General features: G+C 48.8%; 11 protein-coding genes across 11 annotated transcripts; 6 read left to right on the forward strand and 5 right to left on the reverse strand.

Annotated features, from left to right (window-relative positions):
* Positions 1 to 158: 158 nt before the first annotated feature.
* Positions 159 to 728, reverse strand: T069G_01841 (uncharacterized protein; the record flags this gene model as incomplete). The annotated part of the gene is made up of 3 exons (XM_056169051.1): positions 159 to 379; positions 485 to 647; positions 714 to 728. The coding sequence occupies 3 exons, from the start codon at positions 726 to 728 to the stop codon at positions 159 to 161; spliced, it is 399 nt and encodes a 132-aa protein (XP_056034367.1).
* A 1,693-nt stretch (positions 729 to 2,421) lies between these two features.
* Positions 2,422 to 2,979, reverse strand: T069G_01842 (zinc-binding dehydrogenase domain-containing protein; the record flags this gene model as incomplete). Its single annotated transcript, XM_056169052.1, has 1 exon — positions 2,422 to 2,979. One exon carries the CDS (start codon positions 2,977 to 2,979, stop codon positions 2,422 to 2,424), a length of 558 nt encoding a protein of 185 aa, XP_056034368.1.
* Positions 2,980 to 3,972: 993 nt separating this feature from the next.
* On the forward strand, positions 3,973 to 5,710 carry T069G_01843 (major facilitator superfamily domain-containing protein; the record flags this gene model as incomplete). The annotated part of the gene is made up of 2 exons (XM_056169053.1): positions 3,973 to 5,348; positions 5,407 to 5,710. 2 exons carry the CDS (start codon positions 3,973 to 3,975, stop codon positions 5,708 to 5,710), a joined length of 1,680 nt encoding a protein of 559 aa, XP_056034369.1.
* Positions 5,711 to 5,948: 238 nt separating this feature from the next.
* On the reverse strand, positions 5,949 to 6,737 carry T069G_01844 (uncharacterized protein; the record flags this gene model as incomplete). Its single annotated transcript, XM_056169054.1, has 1 exon — positions 5,949 to 6,737. One exon carries the CDS (start codon positions 6,735 to 6,737, stop codon positions 5,949 to 5,951), a length of 789 nt encoding a protein of 262 aa, XP_056034370.1.
* Positions 6,738 to 7,429: 692 nt separating this feature from the next.
* On the forward strand, positions 7,430 to 7,964 carry T069G_01845 (ethD domain-containing protein; the record flags this gene model as incomplete). The annotated part of the gene is made up of 2 exons (XM_056169055.1): positions 7,430 to 7,582; positions 7,710 to 7,964. The coding sequence occupies 2 exons, from the start codon at positions 7,430 to 7,432 to the stop codon at positions 7,962 to 7,964; spliced, it is 408 nt and encodes a 135-aa protein (XP_056034371.1).
* Positions 7,965 to 9,129: 1,165 nt separating this feature from the next.
* Positions 9,130 to 10,914, forward strand: T069G_01846 (thiamine pyrophosphate enzyme, central domain-containing protein; the record flags this gene model as incomplete). Its single annotated transcript, XM_056169056.1, has 1 exon — positions 9,130 to 10,914. The coding sequence occupies one exon, from the start codon at positions 9,130 to 9,132 to the stop codon at positions 10,912 to 10,914; it is 1,785 nt and encodes a 594-aa protein (XP_056034372.1).
* A 216-nt stretch (positions 10,915 to 11,130) lies between these two features.
* Positions 11,131 to 13,494, reverse strand: T069G_01847 (fungal specific transcription factor domain-containing protein; the record flags this gene model as incomplete). Its single annotated transcript, XM_056169057.1, has 7 exons — positions 11,131 to 11,505; positions 11,574 to 11,870; positions 11,917 to 12,371; positions 12,445 to 12,776; positions 12,864 to 13,054; positions 13,094 to 13,247; positions 13,325 to 13,494. 7 exons carry the CDS (start codon positions 13,492 to 13,494, stop codon positions 11,131 to 11,133), a joined length of 1,974 nt encoding a protein of 657 aa, XP_056034373.1.
* A 735-nt stretch (positions 13,495 to 14,229) lies between these two features.
* T069G_01848 (aminotransferase class I and II domain-containing protein) lies at positions 14,230 to 15,992 on the forward strand (the record flags this gene model as incomplete). The annotated part of the gene is made up of 4 exons (XM_056169058.1): positions 14,230 to 14,395; positions 14,463 to 15,598; positions 15,659 to 15,881; positions 15,949 to 15,992. 4 exons carry the CDS (start codon positions 14,230 to 14,232, stop codon positions 15,990 to 15,992), a joined length of 1,569 nt encoding a protein of 522 aa, XP_056034374.1.
* A 790-nt stretch (positions 15,993 to 16,782) lies between these two features.
* Positions 16,783 to 17,409, forward strand: T069G_01849 (uncharacterized protein; the record flags this gene model as incomplete). Its single annotated transcript, XM_056169059.1, has 2 exons — positions 16,783 to 17,301; positions 17,380 to 17,409. The coding sequence occupies 2 exons, from the start codon at positions 16,783 to 16,785 to the stop codon at positions 17,407 to 17,409; spliced, it is 549 nt and encodes a 182-aa protein (XP_056034375.1).
* A 624-nt stretch (positions 17,410 to 18,033) lies between these two features.
* Positions 18,034 to 19,053, reverse strand: T069G_01850 (ankyrin repeats (3 copies) domain-containing protein; the record flags this gene model as incomplete). The annotated part of the gene is made up of 1 exon (XM_056169060.1): positions 18,034 to 19,053. The coding sequence occupies one exon, from the start codon at positions 19,051 to 19,053 to the stop codon at positions 18,034 to 18,036; it is 1,020 nt and encodes a 339-aa protein (XP_056034376.1).
* A 3,433-nt stretch (positions 19,054 to 22,486) lies between these two features.
* Positions 22,487 to 23,284, forward strand: T069G_01851 (uncharacterized protein; the record flags this gene model as incomplete). The annotated part of the gene is made up of 2 exons (XM_056169061.1): positions 22,487 to 22,625; positions 22,722 to 23,284. 2 exons carry the CDS (start codon positions 22,487 to 22,489, stop codon positions 23,282 to 23,284), a joined length of 702 nt encoding a protein of 233 aa, XP_056034377.1.
* Between the last annotated feature and the right edge of the window lie 274 nt (positions 23,285 to 23,558).

Below are 23,558 nucleotides of genomic sequence, written 5' to 3' on the forward strand. Positions count from 1 at the left end.
CAAATGCAGTACATACATATTGTGACTGCGCAATTCTAATGTACAGTATTGCCAGCACACAAAGGTGAAGTATCATGAATCATCATTTTGGTATTGTTCCCCCCCTTTGCCTTTCCCTTTTGGCTTCCAACTCAGCCTAATCCCATACAAATTTTCCCTTAGTCCTTCTTGCAGGCAACAAAGTCGTTGCCGCTAGCACCGGTGTGGGTGATGACGGAGTCGAAGTTGCCCTTGGAGTCGAAAATGACACGGTCGGCACCGGGGCTTCCACCGGTGTATACCTTGAAGGTGTTCAGAATAGGGAACTCGTACCAAGGAGAAGCGGTGGGGAAGCTGAAACCCTCATAGTCGTTGTACTGGTGAGGGTAGTCATCCGAGCCTAGGTCCAATGTCAGCAATTCTGGTCAAGACACCCAGATCCACTCAAAAAGGAACCCCGCCAAAGATACGATCAAAGCAGCCGCAACATCGCAGTGAAACTCACCAATGGTGCTACCGGACTTGTAGTGGCTGTATCCGGCTGAGAGAGCATCGTCGATATCAGACTGCCAGTAGCAGGTGGAACCGCAAGTGTAAACACAAGAAGCGCGGCTTTCGATAGCAGCAGCGGAGGCGCTGGAAACGAGGCCGACAACGGCGGCGACAACCTGCGTTCATCACGTTTTAGCAACGATCTGTGGGTTATCAAGGGACAGAACTGAGCCATGACATACCTTGAAGCTGACCATTTTGAAGTGTGAGAGTGTGAAGACGGAGGGGAAGTTGAAGACGAGGGACTGGTTGGGCTGTACTGGGATGACGGACCACGATGCCACAGACCACACGGACGATCTTTGACCTTTATATGTTTGTTCATCTACTCCGTAGCTATTATCGCTAGCAGCATCAACAATAACAGCCTCCAGATCCAGATCCCGACCTCCCTTGTTTGGCAGGTCCCAAAGGTCCCAAACTCTCCGTCTCCCGCAATCTCCTCCACGGCCCCTCGTCCTAAAAGACGATCCTCCGCAGCCATCCTGGACCAGTATCCTATCCTACTAGCATCCTCCACATCCAGCATTCAGCAACCCTCTCGACACAATCATGCTCGTCCGCTGGCCCTCGTGGCCTCATCGCCACGTTTTACCTGTCCATTGCATCTCCTCCACGTGAAGACATTAATGGCCATCACCCAGCTTAGGAACAAACGTCCGTCGAGATCCAGGACCTTCTTTATTAAGCTCGGTGCCCTGATTGGGAGACCGAGGCGGTTTCGATGCCGGTTAGGCGGGAAGCGCGGTCTGTGGACGGAATTCCGGCATCGCGGGTTCCATTTTATTTGGCTTGCCGCCGTGACTGAGGGGCTCAAGACTGCGCGCGAAGCGACGATCGCTTGGATTTATCAGTCGGTATTTGCCGGCAACACCAACGGAGCTCCCCGTCCACGCAGCAGAAGTTCTTTATTTTGATTCAAAAAGTGCAAAGGACCGGCCCAATGGGAGAAATAATCGAATAGAGGGTGTGCTATGAAAAAGCCTCTCGCTCTCAGCTGTTTCATATCGGGAAGGCCATGGGAACAATCAGTCGTTATCATTGGGTGCCATTGCCGGTTGATGGCTGTCCAATACTAGTCTGCCGCTACCGGACAATAACCATAACGAGAAGGTAATCTGGCCCTTTTTCCGGGATTGCGTACCATTGTCGAGCTGTGTGGGCTTTGGGCGAACGCCTTACTTGTCTGAGATAGGATTGCCGCCAGCATGTTGATTGGAGGTTAGCGATCGTCCATATATCTGGAATTGCCTACGGAGCATTAATGCGGAGCTGGCATATCGATTCTCACTAAGCTCTTGCGGGTGTTGGAAGCGAATGCCAGAGATAGGAAATTTTACAATCAAATCTACGCGAAATTTAGACATGAAAAGAGCATGTGATTATTATATACTACGGACATTGCCCTCTTTTTATGCTAGATTTTTTTGGTTCCTAAACCAATTTTAAGTCTAGGACATTAACCTGCATTGTGCTTCGGCAGATTTACACCCCTGCTCTGAGCGTGGCGTGATGCATACGCAAAGTTCTGCTAAAAGCAAGGCTTGTCTCGAAAACGTTAAAATGAAGTGAAGCGAAGAGTAATCAACACAAAATATTCTTTGTGACGGTGGATGAACCCTTTGGAAAGAGAGGAAATAGTACACGTTTTGGAATGATTGTATCCTCTACACCTGTATTATGGCTTTTCTGTCTCCCAATGCTATTACCAAATACCCTCGGAGACTTATGGATGCGTCTTAATGCTACTTGTAAAAACTAACGAGGCAACACTGTTCCAAAACTCGCTTCCTAATCAATACCTCATCCACCTTAGTGCTAATGGCTAGAGAAATTTATGCTTCGTAATCATACATCGTCTTCCCCTAATCATGACTTGATCATCTTTCTTTACTCCATGATAACGACATACTTTTCATCCGTTGTCCTCTTCATCAACTTGCCATACGCCTCCACGGCTTGATCGATAGGCACTGGTGTCCATTTGCTTCCGGATTTCAACTTCCCAGAATCGAAAAGCTTTGTCATGGCACTCATTCTCCGTGCCATGTCCTTCGCCGAGGGGTTCAGCGAGTTGCATCCCAAAAGACTCAAATCAGCGCGATAAAAGTCACGCATGTCGAAGCTGATGTCTCGGGCGCCGACCTTGGGAGCGGAAATGAAAGCAAGGCGGCCATTTTTAGCGAGTTTCTTCAGGCCGTTTACCGTTAGGGTGGGAGATCCCACGGTGTCGAGAATGACGTCGACTCCCTTGCCCTCTGTCAGGACGTCCAAGGTGTTCAGTTCTGGGTCTTCGTCGGTGTTCACATGGCCGTCAGCATCGCGAGTGGCCTTGATGATCCGCGCGCCAATGTTCTGTATGAGCTGAACTGCAGATGATCCAACAGCACCGTTGGCCCCTATGACGAGAACAGTATCGAATTCTGTGATGGCTGCCCTCTCGACCATTTGCGAGGCTGTCGTGAATGGAACGCCAAGCGTGGCCGCCTCGACAAACGATATGCTTTTCGGCTTCAGGGCAATCTCATCTTCGTGGATGAGGCAGTATTCCGCCTGGAAGCCGTCCTTGGTAAAGGCGTACTCGCGCCCGCTGGTGCCATATACCTCTTGTCCAACCAGCTCTTGAGGGCCTTCTTCGACGACTCCCGCAAAGTCCCTCCCAACAACGCGAGGGTATTGTGTGTATGCAAAAAAACCCAGGGCATTGCCAACATCGCTGGGATGGATTGCTGAAGCGTGGACCTTGACTAGGACGTGGTTTGGTATGAGCGCCGGCTTTGGTACTTCGGTGAAGACGAGACGAGGGGCTTCACTGGCGGTCTGGCGAAGTAGCTGAAGAGCTTTCATTGTGGCTGAGGTACGTGAGGGCATTTTCGTATTTCTGTCGTTTTCTTCTTGTTGGAAGTTTTGGTTTCGATCTTTCACTGGGCCAAGTGAAATAAATTTATACGCTGACTGAGCTTACTCTTTGTTAGTTTACGATTCGTTATGACTGTATCGTCACTTGAAGGCACCGGCTCTTTATATTCAACCGTTGACCATCATCATTCCCGATATCCGCGTAAAATTGTTTCAAAAGCTATGAAAAGCCGAATTCTGATCTAATGGCAAGCCACATTTCGACCAAGACAACACGGTGAAGCCGTCATGTCCCCGAGTCTGCAGCGGGCGGTGCGGCCCTGCGGCAGATGCGGCTGCTGCGGGTGGTGCGGATTGCGGCTATTGCGGAAGAGATCTGGTGGGAGGCCGAATCGTCCTGACTGAGAATGGATCCATGTTTGGTCAGCTATTTCTCATCAACATATATGGACCCCTTGAAATACGATCGAACTGAGGAAAAAAAAATTTGGGTTGCAATGTTCGATTTGACATTAAGGCAGTTGTTCCGAATTTGTCACATTTCGTTGCAACCAAGTTTTAATGACGGACAATAACGTCGGAATGGCTTCCGAAACGCGACACTCAAGTGACAACCATGGTGTCTTAGTCACCGATGACGGAGAAAAAGAATACGCGGATCGCCAAGAGCCAGATCTCGAAGACGATGGATTTTTCACAGAAAGAGAGCGTGACGAAGAGGAAAACGGCGAGCCCGACATAGAGACATTGGCATCAAACTCACAACGACCTGCAGACGACCATCTTACACTCGAGCTTACCCCTAGCCATATACCGCCTCCTCAGTCGTTGCTTGTCGAAATCCCCTTGATCTTCACGCTATGTCTCGCCCAGCTGCTAGCTCAAGCCGGGCTGGGCCAATGCATCGCTCCGTTACACATCATTGGCAACAGCTTTGGCACCCAAGATGCAGGGCAACTTAGTTGGATGCCTGCGGCCTACAGTCTTACTGTGGGTACCTTTATCCTGATTGCAGGCCGACTCGGTGATCTATTTGGGCACAAGATCATCTTTGTCATTGGCTTCTCCTGGTATGCCCTCTGGAGTCTGTTGGCTGGCGTCAGCGTCTGGTCTTCCTCCATCATCTTCTTCGATGTCTGCAGAGCTTTACAGGGCATGGGCCCTGCATTCGCCGTGCCTTCGGCAGTGGCCATCATCGGCCGCACATATCCACCGGGCAGGAGAAAGGCAATGATATTCAGCATGTTTGGTGCCACAGCCCCGGGAGGATTCACCGTCGGCGCCGTCTTTTCGTCAATCTTTGCTGAATTTGTTTGGTGGCCTTGGGCGTACTTTGTCATGGCCATGGTCTGCGCTCTTGTCGCAGTTGCCGGTGTCCTGATCATCCCAAAAACTCCTGGTGCCGCAAATGCTCGATCCCAGGCACGACTATGGGAGCTCATCGACGTCCCTGGTGCTGCTGCAGGTATCACTGGACTCGTCCTAATCAACTTTGCCTGGAACCAAGCTCCCGTCGTTGGATGGCATACTCCGTATGTTTATGTGCTCCTCATCGTCGGGTTCCTCTTTCTGGGGGTATTTGCGTGGATCGAGGTCCATGCGACATTCCCACTGTTGCCGACAAAGCTGTTCAGCGGCCATCTGGGCTTCGTATTGGCTTGCATCGCCGCCGGATGGTCCAGCTTTGGCATCTGGTTGCTCTATCTTTGGCAAATCATGGAGCTGATAAGAGGCCAAAGTCCTCTTGTGTCCAGTGCTCAGTTCAGCACGGCGGCCGTCTCCGGAGCGTGCGCAGCTTTTACGACTGGCCTCATTCTTGGAAAAGTAAGACCGAGCATGGTTATGGGTATGGCGATGACGGCGTTTACCGTTGGTGGGATTTTGGTAGCAACAATGCCTGCTCATCAAATATACTGGGCTCAGACATTTGTTTCTATCCTTGTCATGCCCTGGGGAATGTGAGTTTCTTTGTCCAGTTTACATATGAATTTTCATCTTGCTAATTATGATCAATAGGGACATGTCGTTTCCCGCCGCCACGATTATCCTGAGCGAGGCTCTACCGAAAGAACATCAAGGTCTTGCCGCTTCTCTCGTCAACACCGTCATCAACTACTCCATTTCCATTGGCCTCGGCATCGCGGGAACGGTACAATCACAGATCAGCCCCGGAACTACACAGGAAGAGCTTCTGAGGGGCTGTAGAAGCGCATTTTACGTTGGCATTGGCCTTAGCGGGCTGGGCGTGGCGGTTGCCACGCTGTTTATCATCGACGAGAATAGGAGGCATGTCCGCGAACGTCGTCGGGGAGAGAAATGAAATTACAAAACACGACTCTAATGCATAATGATGCCCTTGCATACTACGGGGGAAAACAAATATAGATTGGCACTTTAGAATTACAGGAAAACGGAACTTATAGAAACAGGCAAGCAGGCATGCATCATGCACTTTGGTTAAGAGTACGAATAGACATTACTAGCATATAGCATATAGCATAATTGATACAATCATAATCAACCTCCGCGTCTCATCATTATCCGTGACGACTTCGAAATTACAGAGTCAGAAATGATACGACACAAAAAATTCCAGCATAACCAACCCAATACATGGTTCCCATTTCATAATATCGTCCCATTGCGGCCGATGTCGTCGTCGCAGCCGCCTGAGAGCTTGTGCCTGTCGGTTGAACGACTCTTGTCCTTGTCCCAGTCGATGAAGAGGGGGATGAGGCGTTGGCAGCACCTTGCTGCGAAGAGGAGCTGGAGCTAGAGTCCTGCGTCGGAGTTGCTTGAGCACTTCCGGAAGCAGTATCGGAGGCATCAGATGTCGCGGAAGAAGATGAAGCCGTTGCTGAAGCATCGCTGGTAAGAGGCGGACAGCCGAGAGGCTTCGTGGTGGTGACTGATGAGGGAAACGTCGCGCCAAAGAAAATCACAGAGCGCACGGGAGCCTTGAACTCGCCACAGGACAGCGCAAACATGAGGTATTCACCACCCCACATGGCCTGGCACGAGCCGTTGCCATAGTCGCCATAGTTTGCGTTGGGGATGTAGTTGGCGATGCCGTCTGTGCAGGCGCAATCCTGGAAGAAGAGCAGCGACGGTCTGCTGCCGTCGGGGCAGTACGGCTTCTCGTCGACGCGGAAGCTCCTCGACAGCTCGCCGAGGGGCGACGCCGGCATGCAGACGTCGAGGGAAATCGGCGCCGTCTCGGCCTGGATGCGATGCTGGCACTTGTCGTCGGAGAAGAAATCGAGGCTTCCGCCACGGGAGCCGGCGGCGGAGGCACGGAGGCCAAGGCCGAAAGCGAGGACGGCCAGAGTCTTGGCGATGGAGGCCATTGCGGCTGTGGGTAACGAAGGATCCCGGGTTTCAAGAAGAAAAACGAGTGGCAGGGACGGAGCTGGAGCTGATGAGCAAGCTGTATCCCGATCCCGGACTTGGTGAAAATAGTTGCAAAACGAGCGTGTGGGAGTTTCTTATGTGAAAGACTAGGAACGTGTGATGTCCATCTCGTATTGAAGAAATTTCGTATCGTCTCACGATCCGGCTATAAGCAGCTGAGCCTGCCTAGCAAAACCGGAGCAGAAGCTGCTGTAGCCTGGGATTACGGAGCATGAGATGAATTTGTCTAGCCCCTGTGAGCTCAATCTCTTGACGCTATACCGAAAAGCATCTGTCCTGTCATGGCTCGGTACTCTAGCCGTTTGGAGGCTAGCAGGTCCGCAGATTCGGGAGCCAAGAAGTTGAGAATTCGATTGTGACGGAGTCAACAACTGGGGTTGTAATGGGAATGAGCTCTGCCAAATCGATGGCGATGTGTCCGGGCTTTATAAAGAGCACCTCGGTAGTCTAGACAGCTTGGGCTAGTGTATTGCCCATGGAATCTACTGAACTGGATGGAGAATCTCACGCGAATATTTGGCTGCGATGTGTATAAATAAAAGTCAAGGTTGGACCAACCATTTGAGTTCATAGCTCTGAATAAACTCAAGAACTTCAAGTGTTGTGCTGGCAAGGTTTCAAATCCATCATGGCGGGCACATTTCGACACGTAAAGGCTACATTTTTAGTCACTAAGAAGGAGGGACTCAGTGACGAAGAGTTTCGCAGACATTACACCGACGTCCACACTCCAATGGCCATCGAAGTCTGCAAGCGACACGGCGCTCTCGACTACTCCGTTGTACGTTCTTGTTTCCTTTACTTCTTTTTCTCAGTTTGACGGAGCAAGTCCGAGACTCTTCATAAGCTCTGCTTTGTCAGATTGGGAAGAAATGCTGTCGAGGCTGAAATCGGCTGACTGTCGGTAGCACTTCAACACCGAGGCGGAGAAGGCGGCCGCTCGAGCTGCTTTCGGAGAGAATGCCACCTTCATCAGCTGCGACGCCGTCACGACGTTCATCTTTCCCGACATGAAATCGCTTGTTGAATCGTTCGCGGACCCAGAATACGCGGCGAAGCTGGCTCCCGACGAGAGTACGTTTACCGATAGGTCAAAATCGCAATTCGCTGTAAGCAACGAATTTGTGGTGTTGGCCAACGGACGGGATTCAGTGCCGAATTGAGCTTGAAGCTCTGAATATGTCAAAACAGAGATTTTACCTTTGGAGTAATGTCATACATCAGCCTAATGTCGTGGTCAGTGGCGGGGTTGCGAGGTTGGAGTTGGCTAAAGACTTGGAGAAACTCTGTACAAACAAATGTCCGGACGCACGTAAAACTCCGCAAGTGCTTATAGAATAGAACTCGTCAAGACTCCATTTGTATGCATCTTCCGATCGCCTTTGATGGTGTGGTCATGATCTGCATGATGTGATCCCCTCAGTTGACATGGCTGTTCAGCCCTGTTTTGTTGTGCAAAGCCATTGTCAGCAACTCAACTTGTATGCACGGCGTGTGTGTATGTCCTTATCCGACAGGTTGTGAGAACGTGGAGCTGATTCTTGCTGCTATGAAGTGGATGTTGTTTTGTAAACATCGTGTCGGAGAATGAACGGGTTGAATCGAGCATCCCACGGAGTTGTGTGGAGGCGATAGGGACAGGGCGCATGTTGACATATTTGATGAATCATACTGAGTATTAATTAGTATTCCAAAGCAAACTCAGTTGTGATACTGATCGCAACCAACGTAATCTTACTTGGACATATCTTGGTTGCCGGCTGCAATCTTGATTGCGAATGTGCCACTTCGGTCATTTCTCACCCCTCGCCTCAGCCGAAAAGACCCATCAATATCCTAAACTGCGCTCCACGGCAATAGGGCGTGGAATTGGCCGATTTCCAATCAAAAACCCTCTGTGTAAGTTGTTTAGACGCCAGAATCAGCACGCGGCTCCAAACTTTGGGCTTTCAGGCCATCAATTAGGGTCGGAGTGATCGGTCTTGTGGTGTCGCGCTCGGTCTAGTGTGGAGACAGGCTGACCCGAATAACCGTCGGCTGTGAGGAGAAGCAGGCAGTTGGAGTATAACTAGAGCTTCAGACGATATTTGAAATTGATGTTGAGTTATTCAGACCGTTTTATGACGTGAGATTGTGGGATAATAAGTAGCAACTGCCAACCGGTGTTCCAGTCAAAGGCAGTTGCCAGGTTTCAAATTCCTTCCCTCTTTAAGTTTTCGAGCTCAGCTCTTTATAATTCTGAAATACCTATCTCTCTCTTATCGATATTAAAACGGCATCTACTTTATCAGCCTCTGTTAAACCCTCAACGACAATCAGCTCTATATCATGGCGAACCCAGGCTTGGAAGACCAGGGAAAGATTGACCTTGCAGAGTACCTCTTCAAGAGGCTGATCCAACTTGGTCTTGGATCCGTTCACGGAGTTCCTGGAGATTACAACCTCACAGTTCTCGACTATATCAAGCCCCTGGGTCTTCATTGGGCCGGAAATGCAAACGAGCTCAACGCAGGTTACGCTGCTGATGGCTATGGAAGAATCAAAGGGATAGGAGCCGTTATTACTTCTTTTGGTGTCGGCGAGCTCTCTGCCATAAATGCCATTGGAGGCGCATATGCGGAAAGGTCTCCTGTCGTGCATATTGTTGGAACTGCCCCTATGGCAGCTCAGAAAGCTGGAGCTTTGTTGCACCATACTCTGGGCACTGGCAATTACAGAGCCTTCCCAGAGATGAGCAAATGGGTGACTGTGGCCCAGGCGAATTTGACAGACGCAGATACAGCACCAGCTCTGATTGACGCAACTCTCAAGGCATGTGTCTTGAACAGCCAACCAGTATATATCGAGCTTCCAACCAACATGGTCAAGGTTCAGGTATCGCCTCCTGTCACACCCATTGATCTTTCAATCCCTAGATACGATGAGACGTATGAGAATACGGTAGTGGACAAGGTCATGGAGAAGATTCAAACTTCTACAAAGCCATTGATTCTCATGGACGGACTAACCTCTCGCTTCCGTATTACCGACGAGGTGAACGAATTTGTACGACTGACTGGCCTTCCTACCCTTTCCACGCCGTTCGGAAAGGGCATCATCAACGAAAGTCTGCCCAACTATCACGGTGGCTACGTCGGAGCCGTTGGAGACGCCGTCATCAAACAGCAAGTTGATGATGCGGATCTAGTTCTCAATTTTGGACCTTTACATTCTGACGTTAACTCTTTTGGCTTCACAGCCGTGCCTAAGGCGGATGTTACAATTGCTTTGAACGCGCACTCCGTCAAGTTTGGCAATGAAGTTGACTCTGGCGGTCGTGCCATCTCTATCAGGTCATTGATGAAGAAGCTGGTGAAGCGTGCCCATGCCACAAAGCTACCCGCTCTTCAGCCATTCACTCAAGGGCCTTCTTTCTCACCCCTCTTATTGAAAAACCTTAAGCACTCTGCCGACCACGCAGCTATCAATCAAGACACTTTCTGGCTTCGAATGTCTGAGTTTTTCCGACCAGGAGACCTTCTCCTCACGGAAGCGGGCACATCCTTTATGGGCGCCAACACGTGTGTGTTTCCAGACAACATCACCCTAATAAATTCGGCCCTCTGGCTTTCCATTGGCTATACTCTCCCTGCATTACAAGGAAGCTCCCTGGCTCGGCGAGAACAGCGTAAGGAGGGTAGCAAGGAGGGTGCCCGCTCATCTGGCCGTTCCATATTGTTTATAGGAGACGGCAGTCTTCAAATGTCCGCTCAGGGCATCAGCGACATCATCAGGAGTCGACTTGACGCTACAATTTTTGTCATCAACAACGATGGCTACACTGTCGAGCGAGTCATTCACGGCTTCAACGAACACTACAACGATATCCAGCCGTGGAGAAACACCGAGGCTCCAAATTACTTTGGAGCACCGCTGGATGATCCCGAGTATCCTGTGATAGCAGAAAAGGCTAAAAATTGGGGAGAGCTGCGGAGTGTTTTGGGGCGAAAAGATGTCCAGGCAGGTAAAGGCTTGACTGTCATTGAGGTGTTCATGGACATTGCAGATGCCCCAGCTCCGCTTAAGAAGCTCTCTGCCTATGTTGCCAACAGAAACAAGACTAACGGTTCGTAGATGAATGGAAGAAGGAAAGAGGTTGTTGATTAGGTCATGTAGCTTTGTATTAGGTATTCAATTGTAAGATTTCTAAGTTTGTTGTTCATCAGAAGATAATAACGCTAGCTACTTGCTCTGTATACAAATAAAGTAAAATAAATCCTGATAGAAAAAGATTTGAGTGATGCTTCTTTCATTACTTTAAACTTTCTTTTCCCCATGAAGAAACAGTAATCAATTAACTAGCGTGGGATGCTCGGCCAAACTGGCCCAAAAATCCATCTCAAGTTCCCAAGACTGCGAGTTGATATAAGGATCCCAGTTATCAGCAACATCGGAATTCAACAGTTGCTGCGAGTCGCTGGCCCCTGAGGCCGCCTTGAGGGCGGTGAGCGAGTCGAGCAAGCTTTGGATGGTCCTCGTCGCCTGCGAGAAGAGAGCAAAATTTGGTTCACCAGGCTGGATCCACGCTCCGATGGTGATTTCGGCGACGAGAACGCTGAGGGCCTGAATCATCTTGGATCGGGAGAATTGGCGGGAGTCGGGAGCTGTAGAGTTGAGAAGGGCGAGAGAGATGATGCCGGCGGCTGGCAATCCGTATTGAGCGACCTATACAACCAGTTGCTTTGGTCAGGACAACTGGGTAATATTACGGCATCATGTGAGATCTATCTTACCTTCCAGATGAGGCACGTTCCCGAGTTTGCCATTCGATCTCGAAGGATAATTGTTTCCACAACAATGGAGAGCATTTCGCTCGAGGTTCTCAAAAGGGCTTCATCGGGTTCTGCTACTTTGCGTTGGGATAGGAATCCCAGGAGAAAATGGGTATGGAGATACTCTAATCGAGCTCCGGCTAGAAAATCTCTTGCAAAGGGCCCAAGAGGACAGTCTTTAAGGCTTGTGGTGAGGCGGTAGTGAGGAGGCAAGTCTTGCCATTGTTGGTCAATCTTTAGACGAAGTTCGCTGTGACGCTGTTTAGTAAGGGAAGAATACCGATAAAGGAGACTTAGTGGCGACTAACTTGATGATGGCGGTTTCGCCAGAAGCCTGGCGCTTGCGAAAGAGCTGAAGGACCTCTTCTTTGATGACTGCGAACAAGGCCGAACAAAACGTATCGGAAGTGTAGTTCAAGACTTGTTCACTGTTGTGCTCCTCGACGTCTCGCTCTCGACCTGTTATCATGGGGGACGATATCGGACTGCCGCCGCTCTTTTCCATGTTATCGGGCTCTTCCCAGACGCTCACAAACTTGGTAGGAAGCTGGAAATAGCAAAATTCTTTCATGATTCGTGGGGGACGCCCTAGGAAGATGGCTAAGCTCTTGTCCGCTGCGTAGATGCGAGCGAAACAGGATCTGCGCAATTCAGCGACAAACAAGGGAATGTTGTAAGAGTCTTCGTCGATTTTTTCATGATAGCCAAGGGCAAATAGCGAGCTTGCAACATCTCCCATCCGCCGCCAAGAGTGGTAGCCTAGTTTCGGTGTTTAGTACTTGAGCAATTGATTGATTAAGTGCTACAAATTGCATTATGGAGTAGAACTTACTCTGATCACCGTCGACTTGCGAGTGGACAATTAGATTCTCATACTGCAAGACGAGTTGTAAATCGTTCAGGCAGTCCAACGCGAGGCACGTCTCCAAGCAACAGTCTCCAATGTATGTCAAAGCTTTGATAAGCCCGCGACGTCCCTCGTCGCTGTTATAAAGTGGACCAAAGGAAGATGTGTCCAAAGCAGCTCGGCTTGCAGCAGCAAGGAATATGCCAAGACTTTCCCAGCGGATATTCCTACCAGACATCTGCGAAAGGTACTCTGAGGGGGTGGAGTGTCTGTGAACTCTAATAGGCCTGTGGGTGTTCTCTAGCAGGACCCTTGCTCTTTGAGCGATTCCAACGTTAATATCGTTAGGATTGGTTCCGACAGGGGTTGATAACTCTCTCCAGCCAACAGCAGCCTCAGCACACGTCTCGACGAAAGGCTCCCCTAGTGCGAGGCTAACTCCCTTCTTGAGCCAGAATCGTATCAGAGATGCCAACCCAGAGACTTGCAGTTGATCCAGGAGGCTCAACGCATGATTGGCTCTATCAAACGTTGCCTGATCGATGAATGTGTCCGCCGGAGGACTAGGTATTGGCGGCTGCACAGACTCATCATGCTGAGAGACGGCCAACCATGAGGGGGCACGTGAAGACACCTGGTTAAATATGGTTGCGTGACTAACATCTCCAAGGTAACCGGGATTGGGGTACCGACGAGGACCAGCTGAGGAAGCACCCAGAACCTCTGAAATCGGCGAAGTGTCCAAGGGCGGAGTGGTCAGGGCTTCCACACGGACGGATTGCCTTGCACTGGACGCGTGAAGCAACGCATAGGTCAGCGGCTGAAGGTGTGCATAATCAACACGAGATTACTGATCGATTCTCACCTTCGCTCTCGGATACGATCACTGTGACTTTTCCTACGGAATGGGCGAGCTCGATACACACAGAGATCAATCTGATCACGGCCGCGGCATCGGGCACAAGTGGGCCGCTCGTGTCCGCAAGCCAACTTGGCCCGTCGACAAGGTTCACAGGCAGCGTGGCGGATGCTCATCTTGCAGTGTCTGATATGGAGCTTGAAAGGGGCAACTGTCGAATGATGGCGAGAATCACCAGCAAGACGTGAGTTTACTCCGGACGGTTTACAAGCACAAGTGACAAGTGCGAATGTACATATACGGAGAGAGTCTTGCTCCGACGGACCGGAGCGCCGGTTTCTCCGACAAGCCCCACCATACGCCGACGCCCTTTGATGCACTCCAAGTTGTTCTCCAGACTACATACACTAAACAATTCATTGCAGGCATTGCATGCATCTCTTGATTCTTGATTAGCTGGGACTCCGTGATTGGCAATTCATCTCGTTATCAATCTCCATCTTTTACCACATCAGTGGAGAAGATGTTCCCGCTAGGCGAGATCGATGCCGCACCAAACGATTGGCCCCCTCTACAAGATTTGGGCTAGACTACGGAGAAAGACGCCGAGCACGCAGCATCACAGAAAAAAAGAGCATATCGTTTGTCATGGTTATTGATGGTGGGTTTGAGTCAAGTCTGCTTGCATTGCGGCTTCGGACGTTGGAGCAGTTATCGCACACTCCAGTCCAGTCTGGTTATCGGAGCACTTGACGGCGAGTGTGGTGGCCGTGGCTCCATGCGTTCCGAACACGGATAACCCTGGAGCCTTTATAAACTCTCGACTACCCTTTGAAAATCAAACCATTGTATGAACCGTCCATACCATTATTCAGCAGAATTATCGGAATTTCAAAACAGCATCTGACAGGATGGGCAGTCTGTCTAGAGAAGTTGATGAGTGGACCCAGGAGCCCAATCTCCATCCGAAGAGAAGACCAATCCCTGCCGCTCAACGAGGAGTGGCCGCCTCAAGCAGCTCTGAACAATTCAAGACCAAGATCAGCAAGCACAAGCCACAGGCCAGACGATGGCATCGTAAGTTACCGGAAAGCAGACTGCTTCTATGCAATATTTTGGTCGACTGACCTGCTTTCTCCGGCAGCATACATCAGTGCAGAGTCAGCGAATCGCACAGGATCAACTCTCAAGAAGGCTGTGGAGCATCTTTCCAATCCAAATACCATCTCACTGGGGGGTGGTATTCCTCTGAGTGACTTTTTTCCGATTGACGAAATTAGCCTGAGACCACATTCACTCAACAATATCGAGACGAGGGAGAAGACGTCCTCCCAAACGACACTGCATGCTACTAAGCACGATATTGCCGATGAAACCAGCGTATATGATCTCTCTGTCGCCTTAAATTACTGCCCAGGCTATGGATCAGCTCAATTCATGCGATGGATTATAGAGCATACGGAGATTGTCCACGATCCACCTTACGCTGACTGGCAATGCTCCATGACAATTGGCAACACCTCGGCGTTTGACATGTGCCTGAGAATGTTGACAGAGCCAGGTGACTGTATCTTAGCCGACAAATACACATATTCATCCTCAGTCGAGACCGCTATGCCGCTGGGAGTCAAATTCATCGGAGTCGACATGGACCGCGAGGGCATGCTTCCTGACAGCCTTGATGAGATACTTGAGAAGTGGAATCCTGCGAAACATAACAACGCAAGAAAACCATCGGTTTTATACGCAATCCCGACCGGCCAAAACCCTACTGGCACCACTCAAAGCCTCCAACGCCGCAAGGCAATCTACGGAGTGGCCCAGAAGCATGATTTGATCATTCTCGAGGATGATCCGTATTACTTCCTGCAGATGGATGAATACGGCTCTACTGCGTCTGAGATTCAGTCACCTGTCGAATTCTTAAAGAGGCTTGTCCCTTCATATCTCCGCTTAGATATTGACGGACGAGTCATGCGCATGGATTCTTTTAGCAAGGTCGTCAGCCCCGGGGCTCGCCTGGGCTGGATTACAGCGTCTGCGCAGCTCATTGAGCGATACAAGAGCCACAGTGATGTTTCAACCCAGAGCCCTTCCGGTCTGAGCCAATTGGTGTTTTTCAAACTCCTGGATGAGCATTGGGGACATGAAGGCTACACAAGGTGGTTGATGCACTTGCGAAAACAGTACACCATGAGAAGAGACTTCATTTTGTCTGCTTGCGAGCGTTACCTGCCAAGACAAATTGTTAGCTGGGAGCCAGCCAATGCAGGCATGTTTGTAAGTAAAGCCACCGGTCGGCCTTTTTTCACACTCTTGTGACTGACCACTATCACATAGCAATGGCTCAAGGTAGACTGGGAACAGCACCCCAATGCTAAAGACAAGACAGCCGACCTTGTTGAAGAGGAAATCTGGCTAGAAAGCATCTCGGCTGGAGCATTGGTCGGTCGCGGCTCCTGGTTCCGTTCATCGAAAGACGTGCCCAGCAACGAAGTATTCTATCGAACCACTTTTGCCGCAGCCCCGCTGCCCAAGATTGAGGAGGCTATCAAGCGCTTTGGTGAAGCAATACACAAGGTGTTTGAACTGAAAGAGAAGAGTTGAATAACAATAGGCGTTCCAATAAGAGCGAGGCCTCCGACCCGACTGGCAGGGTTACTGCTATGCATAGCAACAATTACACATCTGGAGTTTGTGTAACAAAATTTTGGCATATCCTACATTTAATTGAAAAAAATTCACCATTCTGATAATAACATTCAGCATCTTCCGTGCAACTTACCACACTGTTTATTTGTTCAGGTATTCCAGAAATGGCACCGATGGTAAATTCTGCCTTCATTCTCTTGTTGATCTCGCCTTTGGCGCTGGCACAGGTATTCAAGATCACGAACCATCATCCGCAACGGCCATTTCGAAGCTGTCAAGTGCTTAAACCGCCATTTATTCATCAGAGTACTTTTTCATCCCAAAGGACGACAATATTTGGTCAATTAATGCTAATAAAGGCATCCATCACAGTCCGCGGATGCTGCTTGAAAGTGTGCCCTCTGAGGAAGCTGTCGAGGCATGAGCAGGGATCTAACCGCGCATGAGCCAATCCGCTGACTTCATTGTTAAAAATCATCAAAATTCCATTACAAATTCTTACAAACTAAGCAGCATTGCGGTTGCGTGCCTTGTTCGGTTGGTTACCCGCCGAATAGGCTATCCGAAATGCGGTTCTCCGCTAACCGCGATGACACTTTGTATACTATTCTTAAGCATACCTTGGTTTTACTATGCGCCTCGAGCAGAGTAACGCTAACATTTTGACTTTGAGTTCTAATGAAATCATACGGTGGGGAATAGATGCATTCTATTCTGTCTATATAAGTCAACACCTCCTCTTGCTGTTATCGTGCATCTCTGTAGATAGATAGTCTCAGCAAGAACTGAATCACTGTCGCTTACATCTCACAATGGCCTCCAAAGTGCCGACTACACAATCACCAGGTCTCGGAGTAGGCTCCTACCGCCGCAGCACACTCCCGCTCTCTCTCATTCGACACGGCGGCGGTCTTGTCGGTTGCGGCATGCTCTTTGGCTTCCTCGTCCCTCTAGTTCCTTATCCACGGCTGGGTCTCACGGCACACATTCAGTTTGGCGTCCAGGGCTGCATAGTGCTCATCACAGGCCTAGTTCTCCAATCGGATCCCCTGGGAACGAACCGTGTCCAAGATGCAGAGACCCCTGGGCGAAGAGCCCAATTGGCCGACAAACTAAGCTGGTGGCAGGAGCAGGTGATATACTGGGGATGCGCAACGATCTGGGCCACGATGATTGCCGAAGTAGGAAATGCCTGGTGGGGGACAAAATGGACACTGCCAATTGCACACCAGGCCGCCGGCTTGTTTGGTGGTAGCCATGAGGCTGCAAGGTGGATGGAGCTTGTCGTTGCCGCTACGCACTTCCCACTTGCTTTTCCGCTAGCATCGGTGGTGAGTTGGATTTCTAATGCTTTGAGGACATGAGCCTATTATCTTGCAGACAGCGACTGACGTGACTTGTATACTTAGTGGCCTATCATTTTATCCAAGCTATGGTGATTGCAAATGTATATTGGACTACTGAGAATGCCTCTTCTTCGATAAGCGCCTTCATAAAATTGATATCTGAAGGCAAGTAGGTGGAAACACCTGAATATGGCTTGGGTCTTTTACCCGTCACTAATGCAGTACTACGGAAGCCTGTACGCCGCTGGCTTTCCTCTGGGTAACTGACCTTGAGTAGCCATTCATAATATTGTGAAATTTGCTGTATTCTACCAAGAAATATTAATACCAATGAATGACTGCATTATTGGGATGGAATAAGGTCATAAAGTTATTTGTTTAATCACGATGTTTCATGCTTCGGGCAGATTAAAGACGAATTATTTTGATCTACAGTTGAGGGAGAAGAAGGGTGCGAGGTGTCTTGCAAACTAACTGGCTAACGAAGGACAGCTATATAGGCAATCTATAACTGATTCACTTATGTGCGGTTGGCTGCATACTTCACCGCCACTGTATGTTACCGCTCAAGTGAATAGAGGTTGAAGGCAACTGTAAGTTGCCGCACAAGTGAATGAAGGTCGAAGGTTCCAGAGTCCATCTCCAACTTCTACCAAACACTATGCACAAACTCGAGAATGAAATTTACCCTCAACATATATCGATCCTGAATCTCTCTCATAAAAACCGCGGATACTTTTTTGCCAACAATCGTCGACTTTCCTGTCCTACTCTGTCGTCAGCAAGTAACACGGAAACAACTTTCTCATGGCCCCCCTCTGCCGCGCGAAGGATGGGCGCTTCTGGAGGGTATTCTGATCCGTCGGGGTCAATATCTGGGTGTGTAAGCAGGATCTTTACTATCTCCAAACGACCCTCCTCCGCCGCAATGGTGATAGGCGCGGCACTACCTGCTGGTGTAAAATTGACATCGATATCAGGATGCTCAACAAGAAGCTTCACGACGTCTGGTCGCTTGGCAGCGGTTAGCGGCGTGTCGAGAGTTTCTAGACTAACAAAATTAACATCAACTCTTCCGGTATCGAGCAGGAGCTTGACGATGTCTGTGCTTCGACCCCAATCCGCCGCAATGAAGAGCGCCGACTTGCCAGTACGTGTTCGGTGGTCTGGGTCGACTGAGTTAATGGAGAGCAGATGTTTAACCAATGCGTCATCTCCCTCCGAAACAGCGTAAATAAATGGCGTCCATCCTGCTCCATCTTCAGCATTTACCAGAACTTCTTGATGAGAAAGAAGCAGTAAAGCTAAGTCGGTATGTCCCGATTCTATCGCAACGTGTAGTGGCGTATCGTGAAAGTCTTCACTCGCCCAATTCCAGTCAACGTCTGGGAGAGTAAAGAAGTGACGCACAACCTCGATAGATCCGTGCCTTGCCGCTAGCCATAGAGGAGCCACAAGCTCGTCACGTTGGTCCTCGCGGTAACGAAGTGAATAATTGACTGCTACTCCGTATTGCAGAAACTTCTTCAGTGTATTAACTTGATCGTTGGAGACAGCCCATTTGAATCCAGAACATTCTTGATGCTCAATATTCCACTCATAGAGAATGGGATTTCCTGCGTGATACAATGACCAGCATGTTTCAGAAAGTGATGATAGGGATTTGAGATTACCTTGGGAAGCCAAGTCCCGCATAATTTTGGTGCAGAGTTCGATGGGTAGATCGTGGAATGACATTTTGAGAGACTGTGGTCGGAAGAATGAGCGAAGACGAAGAAATGTGATTGATCTGCATCATTTTCCTTCTGTTTCACACACTGGACTTAGTCTCATAATTTATACAAGTGCAATTATCAGTCATTCTCGTTTTTTCCCTTGCTGGCTGTCTTGACAAAGGCCATATGAAACGAGACTACGTAGGAACATACGAACAGCATCTGAGAACACAGACACGAGGGTTCAATAAACCATTGAAGGAATACGGACAGTGTCAACAAAAGATTGAACCATTCGTGGAGGGCAGATATTTGGTAAATGTTTATACCAAAGTATGAAGGCTTTTGGAGACATCCTATTAATACTTTGGACAGCTGCTGCTAGGTGAAACGATCACGACAGTGGATCAAAGAAAAAAAAAAGAATAATGGCTATTTGGTCAACAAAGATACATGGAACCTACAGCAAAAAGTCTCTGCAAAATGGGATATTTGGGAAACAAAAAGCGATCGTCTATACGAGTAGTAATTGCAGTATAGACATTTCGCGGCATTGAGATCATCTTTTGAAGCAGCGAGTTTGCGCAGGGCCGGAATCTTGTCCCGAGCACCAATACGTCCCTTCAAACTGGGATTTGCCTGCCCCGATGCAAAATCCACGGCAACGGGAAACAAAATACTCGCAATTGAATAATCTATTTTAGACAATTGAATTCTTGAAATGTTCATCAATCTAGTCGAAAAAGTTTTTAGATGGATTGAACACGGCAGGGGCCATGCCATGGGAAGTGGATCACCACTTCAACAAGCGGTTCCATGGTCTAACGGTTATGACTGCGGATTCTGATTCCGCCAGCGAGGGTTCGACTCCCTCTGGAACCTTTTTTTGTCTACATCTACTGCGCTTTCTTTGTATCTCTTTCAGAGAAAATGATATTTAAGGAACACAATGCGTTCAAAAATTATTCCTCTTTTTTTTTTTCCTTTTCTTGTTCATGGAAGCACGTGCGTGCGTGGTGTTGGTGTCAAAGCGAATTCATCAGAATCCTTGCACTTCAAAGAAACACCCGCGAAGCCCTCGAAAAATCCAACCTAAAAATATCTAATTTTGAACATAAAGAAAATACAAGATTTGTGACAAAGGAACAAGTAAACTCGGTCTGTATAACCACAGCTTGTTCGTTTCCGCCGTAGAAAACCCGAAATTTGGATGGAATTGATACCAAGCATTCTCTCTTGACCTGAGCCTACGGACGAGAAGATTCAGATCATTGAACAGAATTGCCGACGCTTTTGACATCTTCACAATTGTCCTTTAATTGGACTGCTTCAGAAGTAAAAGCTTCGTTTTTGCGCAAAACATGGGCAATCTTCATTGTCTGTTACTTCTATACCATGTATGGCATGTCTAAGAGACCCCCATCGCTGCCGTCGAACGTTGCTAATCAAGTCTGAGCAGACAATTGCAAATGACACTTCTGGCTTCTCTATATCATGCCGGTAGTCAAATTTGAAAACAGCAAGTATATAAGGCATGGAAGGAGATCAAGAGCTCGTCATTCAAGACAGGTTGGACAGCAAATCGTGCAGCCATAAGCTGGTGCGAGATGCCGTGTGATAATCTGTCGTGTTGCACAGCTGTGCGCGTACAGAATATCTCCAGATTTTTGCACATGTTCGAACACGCGTTTGATCTGCCGACTGCACGTATGCTCCGGCTACCCATTGATGTCTATGATTCTAGCACGGAAGTGTTCTGACACTCTGTCTCACAGAAGTCGACAGCCCGCCGTCCCCATTTCCGGGAACTCTGAGAGGTATCTGCCGGATCTCGATCGCGTTCATATGTGCATGGCTAGAGCCGCAGGTCTTGGTGTGCCGCAAGATCCACAAGATCTGATCGAAAGGGGCGTTTCCTGTTGGCATTCACTGTAGATGACTCACATCCGTTGATTATGCAAGCTCCCGCCTTGGCATCAGTGACTTATACTGACTGCCATATTCACTTGAGATGCATTCACTGACAGTTACGTCACTGATGGCTCCGTTTGAGGATAAGAGGCCGACTCTTTCCTCACTAGCTAGTTTAGTTGTTCTCTAGGTCTTTAGTCGTTAGCAATACACACAACTAAACAACTTTTCCCCGAGTCTTGGTGCAGGAGCCATGGCGGCCCTCTTTCGGCGGCGTTTCGTTGCTGATGGAGATGACCCTGCTTACGAGTCAGCCCGTTAGTCGTGCATTCTGTTTCGAGAATACCGTCTCCACTAACCTTGTATAGTTGGATCTGGGGCCATTACGGGCCGGATCGAAGATCGTAGATGGCTTGGCTTGGGGCCGGCAGATGCGACGCGTTTGCCGGGGAGGGTGTCGCTGCTTGACGCGGTGCATCCTCATCTGTCCAAGCCAGAGACACGACGCCTCTTGAAAGGCTCGTTTGGATGGCGTTCTTGGGAGATTTGTGCATGCTGAGCATAAATATTACTGGGCGGTTGTGCAAGATATTACTAAGACCGAAGGGCTGGGCATGTTTGCTTTTGATGGATTACGTCTCAGGTTTGCGCCATCTTAACCCAACAATGCAAAGGGCGGTCCAAACAAGCTGAATGATTGGCTTTATGGCTTGAAATTATCGCAATACTACTGCAAAGCAAGTATCAAGCGAAATTTCACATAGTAATACAAGACGATGGGGCGTAATATTCAACTCTGGATGGTCAGCCTCATGGCAAATACTACGCCTGCATATTGAGCACTGCCATTTAATATTACCTTACCGAGCTAGTGTCAGCCACTTGACTCTCTTCAGCTCTTAATATTTAATGGTTCCTCCAGCATCGCCCTGCCAAAGACACACTCTCTTTCTTCTAGCTCCTCTTCTGCTCCGCCGGCATCAAGTTTCGCACCTACCTCTCTTCTTGATCAACCTCTGAGGGGGGGATACGCGTTCAAGAGAGGTTTAGAATTACCATAGCAACGGAATCTAGCCTATTATTTGATGATCATCATCAACCGGAGCCATCTTAGGTTCCTGTAAAGGCATCATTGCCTAGTACTGGGTACTAGGTCTTTGCTCAAGCAACGTTGTCTCCTGCTAATAGTTTCAAGTTGTTTGACTCCTAGAGCTCCTCAGATTTTAGTTGATTTTGTTCACTTTTCGTTCACCTTGTACGCGGCACTACATTTTCCCCGACCACAAACGCCCGCTGAGCCTCAATAATCGGAAATCGTCCACCCACCGCCTGGTAAGCCCACGATTTCAAAGCCTTTGTTCTCGGGAACTCATTTCATTTCATCACCAAATTATGTACTGCTGCTAAACTGCATTTTGTTTGACACACCTAGCCACTAATTCAACCTGTCGCCCGATCAAGCCATGCCTCGAAAGGCACCAACAGAAAGAAGATCAAGCAAGGCAAGGGTGAGGTCCAGACGCATACCATCACGCACACATCCCATGCACGGCTCATCGCATGAAGACCAAGTAGGCCGTCCGATGGTCCGGTTTCTCTTGAATACATACTCTGCAGAACAGATCAACAGGATGCTTGACGAAGAATCTCGCTCTTTATCGCAGTTATCCTCGACTCCATCAGGTAAGTACGATTTCTAGGCCTTAGAAAGCCTTCTCTTCTCCTATACAGCCTTAGTAATTCATCTCATGAGATAAAGTGGCTAATCATTCTTACTAGAAGAGGATGACGAAGAAGATGGCGAAGAATCGACATTACTCGAACTCGAACCACAGGGTGTGACCTCTAATCCACCTCTGGACAGTAAGGCTTCGCCTTCATCTGCAGGCACTTCCGCCAATGAAGCTTCCAAAACGAGCATAGCTACGGCCTCAGACACCCCTGTTCCTCAGAAAACAGAGAAGCAAGTAGTCCTGCCAACGCAGCCGGCCTCGACACCCACGAGCCAGCCAGTCCAAGCTGTTGAGAATCGAAAAGTATCAGAGAGAATATTCGCCTGCGGCTGCTGTGGCACAGAAGATGTTTCCCTAAAGTTCACACGAGCAGACGAATTGAGGCGTAATATGGATGAAACGCACCACACATTGGCTGGTCCTGACTATATAAATCTGTCCACCAGCGCCTATCAGCAGCAGCAGCCCTTTGGATACCAGCACACGATGCAATACATGTTCAACTCGAGCACCATGCAGCCCCAACAGGAGCAACATAATGTAGCCGACTGGTCCGATCCAATGCAATGGACTAACTTTGATGGTGAAGACAACAAACGTTTGATGTAGTACGTTCGGCGAGGCATACGATTGTTTTCACGATATTCAACGGTCGATGTTTGTCTTCATTCTCTTGCTTTTGATTCCTTTCCTATTTTGTCTGCTTTTGATCCTACTTCTGTCCCGGGCATGGCCAAACTTTTAATTTTGGTTCTTCTAACTCTTCTGAACCTTTTGCGATCTATTATTCTATTTCCATTTTTTGTTTCTATCAACATCTTTCTGTCCATCTTCTTCAATGTTGTCTTTATCTTGTTGCAGGACCTTGAAACGCTTCATCGAT

This window comes from Trichoderma breve, chromosome 1 (assembly GCF_028502605.1).
Source record: "Trichoderma breve strain T069 chromosome 1, whole genome shotgun sequence".
Lineage (NCBI taxonomy): Eukaryota > Fungi > Ascomycota > Sordariomycetes > Hypocreales > Hypocreaceae > Trichoderma > Trichoderma breve.